This window comes from Talaromyces proteolyticus (assembly GCF_021365285.1).
Source record: "Talaromyces proteolyticus strain PMI_201 chromosome Unknown BGW36scaffold_13, whole genome shotgun sequence".
Taxonomy (NCBI): Eukaryota; Fungi; Ascomycota; class Eurotiomycetes; order Eurotiales; family Trichocomaceae; genus Talaromyces; species Talaromyces proteolyticus.
This window is the reverse complement of record NW_025764289.1, coordinates 727,697-743,118: the sequence shown is the minus strand read 5'-3', so window position 1 is coordinate 743,118 and position 15,422 is coordinate 727,697. Positions and strand designations below refer to the sequence as shown.

At 44.1% G+C, this 15,422-nt stretch overlaps 5 protein-coding genes across 5 annotated transcripts; 2 read left to right on the top strand and 3 right to left on the bottom strand.

The window, feature by feature from the left end:
* Positions 1–23: 23 nt before the first annotated feature.
* Positions 24–1,847, bottom strand: BGW36DRAFT_420186 (delta-12 fatty acid desaturas-like protein; the record flags this gene model as incomplete). The annotated part of the gene is made up of 3 exons (XM_046219491.1): positions 24–867; positions 922–1,698; positions 1,766–1,847. The coding sequence occupies 3 exons, from the start codon at positions 1,845–1,847 to the stop codon at positions 425–427; spliced, it is 1,302 nt and encodes a 433-aa protein (XP_046066904.1). The 3' UTR covers positions 24–424.
* A 3,617-nt stretch (positions 1,848–5,464) lies between these two features.
* BGW36DRAFT_389207 (acyl-CoA N-acyltransferase) lies at positions 5,465–6,391 on the top strand. The gene is made up of 2 exons (XM_046217314.1): positions 5,465–6,215; positions 6,297–6,391. The coding sequence occupies exons 1-2, from the start codon at positions 5,505–5,507 to the stop codon at positions 6,327–6,329; spliced, it is 744 nt and encodes a 247-aa protein (XP_046066903.1). The 5' UTR covers positions 5,465–5,504; the 3' UTR covers positions 6,330–6,391.
* A 454-nt stretch (positions 6,392–6,845) lies between these two features.
* BGW36DRAFT_59024 (uncharacterized protein) lies at positions 6,846–9,143 on the bottom strand. The gene is made up of 2 exons (XM_046222453.1): positions 8,638–9,143; positions 6,846–8,546 (listed from the first exon to the last, which is right to left on the bottom strand). Exons 1-2 carry the CDS (start codon positions 9,116–9,118, stop codon positions 6,862–6,864), a joined length of 2,166 nt encoding a protein of 721 aa, XP_046066902.1. The 5' UTR covers positions 9,119–9,143; the 3' UTR covers positions 6,846–6,861.
* A 1,129-nt stretch (positions 9,144–10,272) lies between these two features.
* BGW36DRAFT_389204 (Cupredoxin) lies at positions 10,273–12,912 on the bottom strand. The gene has a single exon (XM_046217313.1). The coding sequence runs from the start codon at positions 12,650–12,652 to the stop codon at positions 10,769–10,771; it is 1,884 nt and encodes a 627-aa protein (XP_046066901.1). The 5' UTR covers positions 12,653–12,912; the 3' UTR covers positions 10,273–10,768.
* Positions 12,913–13,129: 217 nt separating this feature from the next.
* Positions 13,130–14,689, top strand: BGW36DRAFT_389203 (high-affinity iron transporter). The gene has a single exon (XM_046217312.1). It carries the CDS (start codon positions 13,439–13,441, stop codon positions 14,552–14,554), a length of 1,116 nt encoding a protein of 371 aa, XP_046066900.1. The 5' UTR covers positions 13,130–13,438; the 3' UTR covers positions 14,555–14,689.
* The last annotated feature ends 733 nt before the right edge of the window (positions 14,690–15,422 follow it).

Genomic DNA, 15,422 nt, shown 5'->3' with positions numbered 1-15,422 from the left:
CGAGATCAGCCTTGCAAGTGGTCACAGAAAATTCTAAAAAGAATCGACTTTAAATTTAAAAGGGTTTAAAGCACCAGTAAAAATCCTTTAAATATCATCCTTTTGCTTTCTCTCCTTCCCCCCCTCCTTTTTCTCTTTGGAAAAGCTAGATCGGCTTGACCCCGTGCGCTGCATCTCGGAAACCAGAAAAGTAACCGTCGTTTGCGAATTCGTCATCGTAATGCATTGAGTAGCACCACTAGGTTCATTATGTCATCTCATTGTAGGTATCCATGACCGAGATCTTAGTAGGCTTAATCCGACAAACGTGTTCCAACATATATTCCATGTCAGAAAGGCCCAAGGAAACCAAACGTTGAAGAACGAATGGATTAAATAGAAAACTGATGTCTTTTATTCCCTGAATGTGAGAGTATGTGGTCCATCAAAAAAGGGCTGCCCCGCGCATCTTATACTCGGGAATCGGGCTCCGACCGGCACGGTACCACAATGCCTGACTCCTTTTGTGACCGTCCTGATTCTTGTCTGGGGTCAAACCAAAAGCTGCATCTTTCTCGCCATCCTCTTCAACCCACTGGCACTGGCTAAAGGAGGTAGACAGGGCATCGTAGCTGAAATCTCCACGGCCATGATAATGCTTCCCGAGCAATGGAATAATAGCCTTGCTAGCTATAGGGCTATAGTAATGCGGGATACGAGAAAATAGATGGTGAGTGACATGGTCAGTGGAAATATGGTGGAAGAAGTGAGTACCAATGATACCAAAGTCTCTGTCGATAGTGGCAGTGGCACCGCGTAGGAAGGTCCATGATTCGTCGGAGTATTTGGGTACTGAAGGGTGAGTATGATGGAGATATGTGATCATCACTGCGGACATTAGAGATGTACAAACTAGGAACACATCATGAAAGCGATTCTTACCTATCCAGTGGTTCACCCATGTCCATGGGACAATGTAAACCCAAAACAAAGTTTCAAAGGACCCAAATGCTTGATACATGAAGTACAGAATGGTCATTGTGCCTAGACAGCCGAGGTCGGACATGATAATCGAAGGCCACTCTGATGGAAAGAAAAGCGCGCCCCAAGGATCAAAATGGCTGTGTCGCCAAACCGACATGTCTTTCTTCACCACGGCAGTGGGGGGACAGGTTATATTAGTCAACATATACCAGTTCCAACCAATGGCTTGTTGAAGTAGGATGCGGATAAAAAGCACTATTGGGGCGTCTTGACCTATCTCTTCTAAGGTCTCAGCTGCGGCGTTAATCTTCTCGGCGTATTGGTGCCGCAACGGTGGGACGTAGTTGAGATCTTTTGTGATGTGGTTGGCATATATGTGGTGTCTTCGATGAGTGGACTTCCACGAGAAGTAGGGAGAAAAGAACCAGGAATGTAAAATGAAGCCAACTGTGTCGTTCAGTGCACTCCAGCGCGAAAAGCCACTGTGGCCACAGTCATGAGCAATCACCCACAGGCCTGTCCAGACGAGGCCCTGACAGACGCCATAGACATTGACAACGCTATAATATAACCAGTTAGATTGTAGCACTGCAGGTGTGTGTAGCAGCTTGTATAGGGCGCACGTAAGAACAGCTGAGTAGAAGAGGTCGCGAAAAAGATAGTAGAATGACAAGAAAAGGTTCGGCTCAAAGCAGTACTCTGGCACCGCGCGGCGCAGATCATCAACCGTCACCACTTTCTCACTGAGACTCTATCAATAACTGTTAGCCACAACTGTTTTCTAGAGAAAGGGTCATTTCACGTGCCCCTTCTTCAACTAGTTTCGTGGGATGTGGTTCTTCGACTGTATGGAAACCTGTTCGTCCTTCCTCCATAATTGACATCTATTCGGAGCGGTAATGATCCAAACCACCGAGACACGGAGCACACAGCTATTGATTCTATGAAAAATCTTCGGACACTGTTATAGGTCTTTAGCAATAGGTCTTCCGACGAGTAATAGCGATAGTGGAATGCTAGCCGACTCTAATGTCTAACTGGATATTCAATAAAAATTGAAAATTCAAAGTGATTTCAGCGATAATCAGTAATGGAAATGACACTCTTAGCAGGCCAAAAAGTTGATATGGTTGAAGATAAGAATTTAGCCTGAGTATGGAGGACGAGGGTTGAGTTTTATAACTTTACTTGTCATTGCCCAGGTAATAATGATCCGTTGTTAATTGGTTACCTCGAATCCAAACTAAAAATAAAAAACCCTAATCTATTCCACACCGTGTATTGTTATAGTCTCTCTCTCTCTCTCTCTCTTTTTTTTAATTGAGCAAATAGTATTCTCGGTTCCCCTTGCTTGTTAAGCTCCACAGATGGGGGATGGAGAGGCCAATCAAACAACTTTCTACACCATTATCCAGTTGAAGGTGGCTAACCCGACGCTAGAGAGACCATCTTGTTAAACATGGCTATCTACAACGAAGAGAAGAGGGGGACTTTTCCTTGATTCTAGATACACATGTGGTCTCCCAACATGTCTCCATTTATTTTATGTGTTGGCGTTTGTGCACCCAGCAGGCCAGTGGAGGAACCCTAGATGGTGGAGATCTTAGAATCAATGGCGAGCAGAACCACGAGTGTTCTGCATTATCGCTGATCATGATCGTGCGTGCATGACTGGACGCATGTGGATGCCCATCATGTAGCCCCGTGGCACGACGTGTCTGTTGATATGACCGCACCGGCGGCTGCAGAGTCCCGAAACATTGCCTTAGTCTTTCTGCAGGATGTCATTCCTTACGTCTCTCAATGTCTTCCGGTAATCTGACTGGTCTAATTGCTGAGTTGTGTTACCGCTGAGTCATACAATACATCTATGACTAAGATGCCCCGTCCAGTCACTTTGAATAAGAAGTTACTGTAGGTTCTGGAGCATAGTTGATGACAATGGCTAGTTCTTACCCTGGTGACATCTCTATCTACAAAAGTCTGAGCAAAAACGCGAGAAAAACCGGCCGATTGTTACTGCACCTCAGAGATAAGTTGACGGTAAGCTACACGAGAAGAAATAAAATATTAACGCTGTTACACACTGTATTCGGAAAAGAGTTTGATTTGATGATAGCAGCCCACCAATTTTGATCACATGATACTGATTGCCCTTGCATCTCACATTGTGTACCACAAGCCGAAGAATCAGACTGAATGCAGAGCCTATACTCATCATGGTTCATATTTCAAACCGTGGATAAAGCAATTTCATAAGTGGAGGGCCATATGGACATTGAAGAGCACGCTATTCACTATACCAAGCTGTCAAAAATGGGTGTTGGTACGCTTAACGATATCGCTGCGTCTCGGACGTCCCAGTTTTTGTTTTTGTTTTTGTTTTTGTTTTTGTTTTTTTTTTTTTTTTTGTTGAACTTATCAAATGTATCCTTGTCTGTTTCAGTGATTACTTTTCAGGATCAATATGTAGCTGATAAGTTGAAGCGAAAATTTGCAGTCTCAATGGCCTGAATGCACTCGACCCGTTGCTATGCTGTATCCACATACTAGTAAATACGTGCATCATAACTCCAATGCAACTCTGTACTTTGATATGGATGACTAGTTAAGAGTCATTTGAATTACAAAGGAATTTGGATATGCGTATGGACGCCGCAATTCAAAACATTCGTGTATATGCATTCCAGATATAACCATACGGCAGCGTCCTTTTGTCGCTATTCATAGTTAGGTGACTTGCCCACAAGGCAGCAAAAATGCGTCGTGTTCATGATGCTGCCTAATTTCAGGATTACGCCATTGATTCTTGCCTTCTTTGTTGCCAGTATCTCCCGACCGCCCGACCGCCCTCACTACGCCGCCAATAAAGGGATTCATCATAAACTTAAGTACTAGCAGTAGTAGTTGCTCTCCCCGAGCCCCCTTGCGTCATTCCACGTACTATAGTGATCCCAGTAACTATCCTCTGTATCTATTGTTCATAAATAATCTAACTAATTAGCTCCTGCGCAACATGCATAATATGTATCTACTCTAGCCACCGCTACTTCATTTCAAAGGTTGGTCCAACATTGTGATAGCGTCGTCTCCATGATCTGACAATCCAGAAAGGTAGACGCAGAGTATGCTTTACATTCAATACTTTCTCCTTGCTTTTATTTACACTTTCCTATTGAAATCGTTTACACGATCTGCATTCCAAGTCCTTCGCCAAGTTGAGTGATGAGACGTCGCTCAATTGATATCAAAGTGTTCCAGATATAGAGAAAGAACGCTTGTGACACAAGTAAAGTACTGATAATTTAGCAACCATGAAAATATAGGTCACTATACTGGTCTTGCATATCTATCATAATATCGAAGTCATGGTCATGTAGAGTGCCCAGGGAATCTAGTTTCTCTTTTTTTGCTGAGATTTTATTCAATGCTAATATTACTTCATAGCATGCCTTATCCATAATAAACGTAGATAGGCTAAATAGGCATATGTCAAGGTACTGAAATAGTTGACTGCTCAATCATATCCTTCTACAGCTCATATCATAATGCGTTGAAGACATCAAGTGATATATTTCACTACATAACATTGAATCTGTTTTGAATGAGAAAAACAAGTTTCAAAGACCTTCAATGTCAGGGAAAAGTCGGCTCTACTTTTATTTCCCACCATTACCTACATCAGGACATATGTAGGTTGATATCAACACGATATAACATCGAATCATCACTAGTCGTCAAATACGCGAGAAACTGACTCATGACAACAAAATGGAATACTTCATGCTCCTCACTTCTCCTCTTCTTTTATCTCATTCTCAGACCCAACTCCGAAGGATTAGTCAGATGAGAACTAGTCTCACTGCCTGCCTACTTTAGCTTCAGCTAATTCTTTTAGAAGGGCCTAATAGGTTTTAGAAAATTGATTTATTTATTTCTAGAACTAATTTTTATAGTAAACTAATAATTAAAAAACTAATTATTAGAATAATAATTATAAAAGTGATTGTTTACGAGAATGATTACGTGATAAAAATCAATTTTGAAAAATTTCTAATGTATAAAAATTTCAATAGATTGAGAGGTGAAAAAGCAATACGAGTATATCTCTTAGATATATAATTTGTTGGGAGTAGAATTTTGATTTAAGATCATATAGAGAGATCGTTGAGGTCAAAAGTTAAAGTCTCTTCTGCGTTGACTAACTCCTAACAAATTCGTTCCTTATCTCTTAGACGGTTCTGCATCCAGAGGCATGATCTCACTTACTCGGCTTAGCTTAGTAGGTGGTAGAATTTAGTGGCCAACCGTCTGAGAATGAGATAACTATCCTTATGTAGTCTAAAATAGGCAGAAGCTTTTTTGGAAATATAATGTCCGTTATATGTTGAATATTCGCCGAATATTAATACGTGCTACATGCGGGGCTAGGCAGAACAGTTTGAAACACTAGAGAAAAAGGATAAGAAGCAAAAGTTCACAACTTGTAATTGACTTATGCAACGAATTCGCTACCAATTACAACTCAATTCGACATCAGGATGGCCATCATCATTGTTTCAACTGAGGAGTCCGATATTAAAACATTGACTAAACTAAGCGACATCTGCTTCCGATCAGCACACTCCGTGTTATTCGATGGTCCGCTCAGAACGGAAACACTAGACGCATTAGCTGAGCAGTGTTTCGGTCCATATTTTAAAAAAAATGAAAATAACGAAAGCCAGATAACACCACCGAAACGCTGGGTTGCACTTAAAGCCATTGATGACGAGACGGGAGAAATTGTTGGCGAATCACGCTGGGTCATTCACTACGAGAATGAGGCGCTCACCAAAACCGTCGAAGAGCGTGTGGAAGAGCTTCACACACCTCCTTTGCCCCAGACAAGAGTTGAAGTCAACCGTGCTTGGGTAAGGATGGTGGCAGAAGCCAAGCGCCAAGCGCTTAAATTTCAAGAGGCCGGGAGCAGCAGAATAGACATCAGAGAAAGTGATCCCAACAAGATCACCGCATTGCATAAGAGAGTGTATTTGCAAGCATTATTAGTACATCCTGAGCACCAGAGAAAAGGAATTGGCCGGAAGTTGCTTCAATGGGGCCTCGATGAGGCTGACAAGCTAGGCTTAATAACTAGTCTTGAATCAACACCAGAGGGTCGCCGGCTATATGAAAAGGCAGGGTTCGAAGTAGTGAAAGAATTGTCGTTAGATCTAACTCCATATGGACAAACGGGTAAACTGCCTCTTGCTGTGAGATAACCCCTGAAAACTATTTTCTGTCGTTTCTTGACCGCACCTGGAACTACAAGCTGATCAGGGTGTTAAATGCAGATCATGGTCAGGCAGCCTAATCCTAAGAATTGATAACGTTGATATATGAAAATATATGGAAGCTGTGCCCCTTTCAATTTTGTGGATGAGAACTTTTCTAAATACATAAATACAAATTGCATTAAGTTCATTAAACTTAACTATACAATCTTGCCCCTGTTCACGCCTGAAAAGAAGTAGAGCTATAAACCTCAATCTCCGACGGGATTTTCCTGATTGATCGTTGAAAGACTTGCGTTTCAGCAGTTATTGAGTTATTGTGATGCCAGTTGGGGGAACATTTTAAAGGATGCATGGATTTACTAGCGGGTCATTGCTATGTTTGTAGGATTTTGTAGTATTGTTACATTGTCCTTTTATTAATCAGCTAGTTGGACATTTTTCTACAATTCAAGTACTTATCCATCATATAATTTCTGTAAAGATCACGCTAACGAAAGAAAGAAGACGGAATAGCTTATGCCTCAATAAAGCGGGTTTAGAAATTGATATATTTCAATCTATACACGTCAAGGCTCGTTGGTTGATCAAGAGCGCTGCAGAGACTTTGACAAATTTAGATCAATTACAGCGATAAACCCATTGCAGCACAGCCAGCCATATCACCACTACCGCCACATAGGCCTGCTGCACAATTGCCGTAGGATCCTACTCCAACGCTTTTACATGCCGGATTATCTGCATAAAGGCTACTATTTATGGAGGCGTCGCACATATAAGGCGCGTAGAAAGGAATGGAATATGGATGGCCCCATACTCTAAAACGTCCATGATATGCATCTGAGGGTTTCGTTGAGCTCATTTTGCGAGACTTCTGGGCTCTTCTATGTGCCTTCTCCCAAGCAGAGCGCAATTGTGCTTCTCGAATTTTGGCTGCCGCACGCGATCTACCCGAAGCGTCTCGCACACTCACAGCATTGTGTGCCGAGATATGAGATGACTTCTCCATTTCAGTGGGGATAGTTGGGTCGTTCAGCAACTTTTCCGCTTGATTTCTTGCATTTCGAGTGGACGAAGATGTGAGAATAGCAGATAATCCTGAGTATAAGTTGACCTCGCGAACAGCTTCACAGTACCAACAGTTACACTCACTGAAGACTTCTCCGTTAGTGACACTTGCATATGTTTTACAGGTCCATATGAATGCTTCTGAAAGCTTCCCTTCATCCACCTTGTCATCGTGGTCAATGAAAACTTCTATTCCATACTTTCTGGACTGCGCTCTAGAGTATTTGAAGTATCGCGATGACGATAGTTGGTGTGTGTGCCAAGCAAGATCGACATCCAATGTAGGCACGGTTGTTTTCATATGTTTTACCATGATGTCAAAGAAAACGCCATATTTTCGGATGAGTTTATCAACTGTCGCAGAAAGTGTGGGCGAATGTACCCAGTCCAGGTGATCCACTTTTTGGATAAACGTGCCCTGCCGCATGACCGCTCCAACCAAGTCAAGACCAAATATAGAACTGTTCTCCCAGTAATGGGCGATTGTTTTGCGCATAGCGCCCTTTTGTTCTAGACTTAATCTTGTGCCGTTCCCACCATTTGCTTTGGCCATTATACTGTCACTACTAATAGTGTACTCTATAAGACTTCGAATGTCTAGCATATCCTTCACGCTGCCTATCTCTCCCGCTACTATGCGTTTATTGGCAGCTGACCGCTTGAGTTCGTTTTTTTCTACCATTGGAGTTGTAACTTTGAGTATCGTTACTTTTGCTGTTGATAGAACACGGCTTGGGAAGGAAGATTCGATGCTCCCATCGGGGAGTCCCTGGGCATTAAGCAGGCTGCCGGGCATTGGACGGCCGGTACTGACAAGGGCCTGAACATCCTGACGAAAACTTGCAACTCTCATCGTTTGGAGATTATGCTTATAGCTGCACGAGGGGCATGAAGCATCAAAACTGTTGTCTGCGTAGCCGGCACAGTCTTTAAACGCGTCATCGAGTTTTAGGCCAATGTCTCCCGTCGTCCAAGGAACTGTAAAGGATTCCGTACACCTTAAACAGTTCAAATTTTTTTCATATGATTCATCTTGATTTTCCCAAAGACGTCCAGTTAATTTCTGGAATAGAACTCTCGCCTCATCTTCTGGACTGTATTCAATATTTTCCCAGTCAATGGCCTTATCAATTAGTTGCCATGGAAATTCCGTAGACCAAAACCGTATCTTGCCTGCTCGTAGACAATCCTCTAAATATATACGAGGATTGAGTGCATGAGCATGCCATACCATGAGGACATCTGTATGTTCATCCCAACATCGGGTTAGTTATTTTAAACAATAATTAATGACTAGACTTAAAGTGCAGATATCAAGCGGCACAGCTCATACCTAGTGGAGGAAGATATCTGGATTCCCATTGAAACGGTTTCAGCCCTTCGGTGATCGTCGAATACCTTGGTGCTCTCAGATCATTTAGCGTAATATATTCGTCGGATGGGAATGGATTTTTAGACCACCACGTAGCGTAGCGATCAGCGGCTCTTGACGTAAAAACGGCCCATCTTTTTTCTCTAATACGTGCAAGTGAAAGAGATTGTGCTTCTTGATTCGGGACGAATCTCGCAGCCTGAGAATCGTTTATTCCAAACAGGCCGTCAGTGTTAGAAACGGTTGTACGAAGTTCGGCAAACACTGAAAGTAGCTTCAAATGTGCAATACACTGATCTCTACTGACGGAATGTGTGGTCGGCGGACCTGGTTCGCTGAAGTGGAGAGCGGGTGGCTTGCTATAAGGTGGAGGTCCTTCGTATGATTCAATGTTGTGAAAATCATTTTCGGACTTTTCTTTTGATGATGTTTGGGTAGCCATGGTGCTAAGGTACGCAGAATTAAATTAGATAAGCCTCATGGTCCACATGTGCTGGGGTACCGAAAGTATATAAGACATAAGATTCAATACTTTCATATACTGTGACGTTATATTCAGTGTTTTCTATAACCGACACTTGAAAGCACTGCCACCAGGGATTTTTCTTTCTTTACACGTCTTTATTACCTTCAGGGGCTGTAATTGATAGGGTACTACAAGAAATCACCAACGGCTAACAAGTTCCGATGTGATGATTAGTGGGATTTGAGTTATGCGACGTAACATTCGAAATGAAACCCGCACAGCCCCAATGACGATAGGCACTTAGGAGTCTGAGGCGCAGTCTGTTGTGCCTGTCATTTGACGCCGACTATTGCGATCCACGGTCATCTGAACATTTGAATACCTTAACCCAATTCTATGCCTAAATTGGCGATCGAGAACTGCGCGTGCATACATACATGGGCGGAGCCGCTAGATACGAATGGATCGTATCTAACAACAGGGACCGTCATTTTTAATGAAAATGCCCAGCTGAGTGGCGGGTGTGACGCGACTCGCGATTGTCAAGCAACTTGTGTCTTGTTTATTAGTGTATATGATCTTCGAATGGATCAATTACATTTTCTAATCGGGTTTAGGGGTAATTGGAGCAAGTCAGCAAAGGGAAATTATATGGCGACGAGACGTTTTAAACCCTAATCAGGCCAATTTCTCCTGACTCTTTTGGTGTCATACCCAAACACGATTCAACTTTCTGTTTCCCTAGTACTAGGCGTAGGACCAGGGGGGCAGGGGGGGGGGGGGAGCATTGACTTCGAATTGACGCAATGCATTTACGCAGCAGAGGTACATGGAACTAAAAGAGAAATTAATATCCGTAAACAATCTAGCAGGAAGCCATGACATCATCCAATTCGGTCGACTTGTCTATATCAGGATATAATGTATTCACAAGATACAATACTGCCAGTTTGGTTGAGATACCCTAGCTTATTGACATTCCCATAGCGTTAGGACATGTAAGCAGCCTGCAAACACTCAACACTAACACTAGTATTCCGTTTGAACTTGGCTATCTAATATGAGCTCCCATGTCTATACTCCGAGAAGGCTTTGAGACCAACGCGTAAATCCTCATGTGCGCAGGATCGGGAATGTGTTTGATCGGCATAAAGTCGGAAAACCGTATTAATTATAAATAAACGTTAGGTAGTGCAGAAAACTGGGTATTAAAGAGGTACTGCCATGTGATGTTTCAAAGTAAAAAAGGAAAATTTGGGATTACAAGTACCGAGTAGTCCAAATTTGTGGGGTCTGGGGATGAGAGATCCTGCATACAACTGACTACGCGACCGAGATTTCTGACAACAATCCTGCCGCGTTATCATTGTCAATGAAACGACAAACAACAGACTTTGATAAAGAACCAGCAAGAACTAAAGAAAAAGGGGGAATCCCGGAAAATTCGCGACAGGAGGAAAGAGTATTGTAAATCAATCTGTATTTATACTATAATAGGAAGCAGGAAATGAAAAAGAAATGATAATTGAGGTATCATAACAAGCTTCACACTCTAAGATGTCTTTAAAATTGAAAGGAAATATCCCGAAGTGATTCTACATCTCCAGAATTTCTAACAGCACCGTCTTAGTCCCTGTAATTCTCGGCCCTATTTCCCGTTGTTGTAACAGCCACCGATTCAGTAGTCTCAAATGTGGGCTGTGCGATATTAGAAGTGGTCTTGAATTTTATATCCGACAGCCCATAAATCACAATAAACACCACTCCCAAAACGGCACTTATACAGGAGAACACCAATGCCACTATACCCCTCGCCGTGAATCCTGCGGGCAACCAGCCCACTTGCTCATTTTGCCCTGTCAAGTCCTGGTAGTCCTCTGTGTTGGCAGCGGCATTGCCTTCATAGGGGATACCAGCGGCCTTGCAGACATCGAAATGTTGCTGAGGAGTGTTGCTCCGATCAGCGCCTTGAATCTGGGTTGGTGCTTCGATCAAGATCATGGCTAGTCCTTGCGATAAGTGCCAATCAATGTGACAATGGAAAATCCATACGCCGGGATTGTCCGCCACGAAACGAATCACGAAATACCCCTGTGGAGGGAGGACAAAGACATCTCGGCGAGCCGGCGTGGCCGGAAATGCGGTATGGTTGTTCGGGTCGTAAGGGACCGGGTCGCCGTCAGCATAGTCGTAGAAGTTCGGCCCATAGGGAGGTTGGCGATCGAGAAGTTGGAAATTGTGGCCGTGAAGATGGAATGGATGAGATCCAGTGTCATTGTTGTTCAGCACGATTTGCACCACTTGGTTGTGTTCGAGAACCATTGGATGGGTGAATTCGCCATATACGGCTTGATTGGTTGCTAACTCGCCGGCCGAAAAGACGGTATACAACGAAGGCACCTTTGGCATGGTATAGGAAATGTTGTTTAAAAAGGCATAGCCATCTCCGTTGTCAAGATTCATCATTTGTACGTCAACTTGTATCTCCATATCGGGTTCTGGCAGTAGAGGGGTGCCGTCTGTGGGAACAAGAGTGATGTCGTCAAACGGCACGAGATCCGAGGCCACGTCAACGGTGATGTTGGCTTGCGGATGGTCAGCTTCAGCGTTGTATTGAAGCCAATTGGTCTGGTTCAGCTGCAAATCGGAAGGAATATTATCCAGCAAGACTGAATCCGCAACTGTGACAATTGGGTAGTTTTTGTCCGTTGTATTCTTCGTAGTCAAGAGGATTGCGTATCGCTGGGCGACTGCAATATAGAGAGTGTCGGCTTCGGCAGGCTCCGTGTAGACGCCATCAATCTCAACAATTTTAAATGTGTGGTCTTCAATATAGAAGTACTGTGCAACAAAAGCGCCGATGTTGATGAGTCGCAGTAGATACGTCGTATTGGGCTTTACGACTAAGTTTGAGTTCATGGTATCATTGAAAAGGAAAGCATCGGGGATTGGTTCTGCTCCCTTGGGGTTGTAGACCGATAGAAACTTCGGTGCAATATCCTCCGTCATTTCATGATACCAGTCGCTGACGGTGATCGTCATCTCTTCATCATAGTCATTGTGAAAGGGGCTCTCATCATCATGCACAACCAGAGCCTGACGATAGCCGTCTGGATAGCAATAGTCAGTATGACAGTGGTACCAGTATGTTCCGCTCTGGTTTATAGTGAAGTTGTAGGTGAAATCAGAGCCTGGGGGTACAGGGCACTGAGTGACCATCGAAGCCCCGTCCATGCCGTTGGTGCCATTCTGGAACATGCCATGAAAGTGAATTGACGCACTGCGGTCCAGGGCATTGTGCATGTTGACTACGAGTCGATCGCCCTTGTCCACTTCGATGACGGGCAGCGGCCATTGACCATTAATACCGACGACTTTGCGGTCAGCGAGCCCATCGGGATTGGCCGTCACCCATGTCACGTTGAAGTCGTGAGTGACTGTCTTTGCTAGACACATTTGAGCCTGCCATACGGCAGCCATGAACAGCACAAGCAGCCTGAGGATAGCCATAGCCGCGTTTCATCCGCAGATGTAGAGATTGGACGCACGCGAGCCAGGCCACAATGAAGAGAGATACACCGTTCCGGGATGCAAATCGGAGATATTCGCCAGCAGGGAGGAAGTTAGCAAATAAAAAGCAGCCAAGCAGCGAAAAACGGAATGCAATCACACGAGATCATCGCATCACCATGTCACGCGGAGGGGTGCAGCTTGCTGTTATCTGATCGGCCAGTCACTTTTTTTTCTCTACATGGAGCGACAAAAATCGCCGCGGCCCGAGCGGAGACACTGGCACGTGCGGTCTCTCATTGGGCGCAGGCACGCCGCTAGGAGCTTGAAATATCTTATTTCGATCAGATAACGACTTGATTGGCTAGGAGGGCCCCGCTCGTGAGGTGCGTTCAGCAAGCGAGCCAATGGCCGCGCAGCGGGCTTGCCCCTGATGATCTGATAAGACAATTGGTTCTCTGCGCGGTTGCGGGATTTGTTGTTGCGATCCGCAGCGGAAAAAGGAAGGAAAAACTCTGCAAAAGGCATCTCGATCATGACTATTATTGAATAATTCGTGACATAACAACGCCATTATCGGCGACAACCCCCACTCTGGCTCATCCGTGTGCCGTCCATCGTACGACGCTCAGATACCGAAAGAGCTACATCGCTACACACTACCTTCCGCGACAGCCCGCATACTCTATTAATATTGGCACCCTGCCGGCCCGGAGTCAACCGCGCACTTTTCCTTGCACCATCATCTGATCTCCCTGCGTCGGTCTCTCTGTGCGCCCGCCCACCATGGTCAACGTTTTCGCGGTGCAGGTGTTCTTCATTGTCTTTCGAGAATGCCTCGAGGCGGTTATTATTGTTTCTGTGCTGCTGTCGTTCCTCAAGCAATGTCTCGGCCAGCCTGGCCAGGACCCGAAAATACATAAACAACTAAGACGTCAGGTCTGGCTCGGCTCCGGCGCTGGCATTATCCTCTGCTTAATCATCGGCGGTATATTCATCGGTGTCTTTTATGGACTTGGCCATGACCTGTGGTCCAAATCTGAAGATCTTTGGGAGGGTATCTTCTACCTGATTGCTGCAATTATCGTCACCATTATGGGTCTGGCCTTGTTACGCATTAACAAGACCCAAGCCAAATGGCAGGTTAAGATTGCAAAGGCTCTTGCTGAGCACACCGAAAAGAAAAAGTTTATTCTCGGCGACTGGGCACGTCGGTACTCGATGTTCCTTTTGCCCTTCATCACCTGTCTGAGAGAAGGGCTCGAAGGAGTCGTCTTCGTCGGCGGTGTTTCTCTAGGTTATCCAGCAACTGCCTTTCCCATCCCCGTGGTTACGGGAATCTTGGCAGGGTTGCTGGTCGGATGGTTGATCTACCGTGGGGGAAATGTCATGTCAATCCAACTCTTCCTGATCGCATCTACTTGTGTACTCTACCTCATTGCCGCGGGCATGTTCTCAAAATCTGTGTGGAAATTGCAATTCCACACATTCCAAACCAAGGTCGGGTCTGATGTCGCCGAGGCCGGTTCCGGGCCCGGCTCATACAACATTTTCAACAGCGTATGGCACGTTAATTGCTGTAATCCAGAGATTGATAATGGATGGGATGTTTTCAATGCCATCTTGGGTTGGCAAAATAGCGCCACATACGGCTCGGTGATCAGCTATAATTTGTACTGGCTCTTCATCATGGTCACCATCTCGTGCATGCTTTACCAGGAGCGGACTGGTTTTCTTCCACTGCAAAAGCCTCTCTTGCACTTTCTAACTAGTGTTCCGGGCTTTAGAGGATATGCGAAGAGAAAGTTGGAAGGATCGGACGATGACAGCGCCGCCGTTCATCAACTGGATAGTAATGCGTTTGCTGACATGGCGACGGTGCAAGTGCAGCCGGCCAAGTGAAGACATTTTCTCATCTGCTAGATTTGGGATATATTACCTTATTACCATCCACTGGTAAAGTCCTCGATATTAAGTAGATTGCAAGGATACTCTTTATCGCCTCCTGAGAAAAAAATTAATCATTTCAATTTCAAATACTCATGGTATTAATGTGCGACTTTATAGTAACACTAAATGTAGACACTATACATCTAATTACACTCAACCCACACCGAATCACGTATGAGTCTCCTAGCTACACAGCAGTTTCATCAGTCAAAGTTTACGTATTGATAGAGTCAACTATGTAATCACATGTATTACATGTAATAAATCGACACGCTACACATGTACTTGAGACCAACGTCGCTGGAAACTTCGCCTTCTTCTTCTAAAAAGACCACCCAGGCAGTGAAACTTGCTTTGGTTACTTAGATTGTTATACTCCTTGAGTACCATCTAACCGACACCGATGTATAAAAGTGTCTTTCAGCGTTAAAACAAACACACGCTTTCTGAGCTTTATCCTAAAATATGAATGGTACATCTTGCTGGTGATAAAATGCCGAACTACTACGTCAAAAAAAAATCTCTATGGTGCTTGGTTAACTATCAAGTGATATAATTAGTTTCTAGAATAAAGTATTGTTATAGCAGAAGGAAAGCGCAGGAGGCTGTAACTCGGACTAATCTATGGCCTACCTTCAATGTTTCAAACAATTTAATTTTATCAGTACGGAACCTGTCAGCCATGATAATGCTAATGGCATTTAATGACAGGTACATATTATTTGACAAAATGTTGAAAACAGTTAGAGTTTTCACAGTTCGGTTTATCAACAGAATATAAGCAACATATCCTTCTATATCCCTGAGATTTTACAAAATG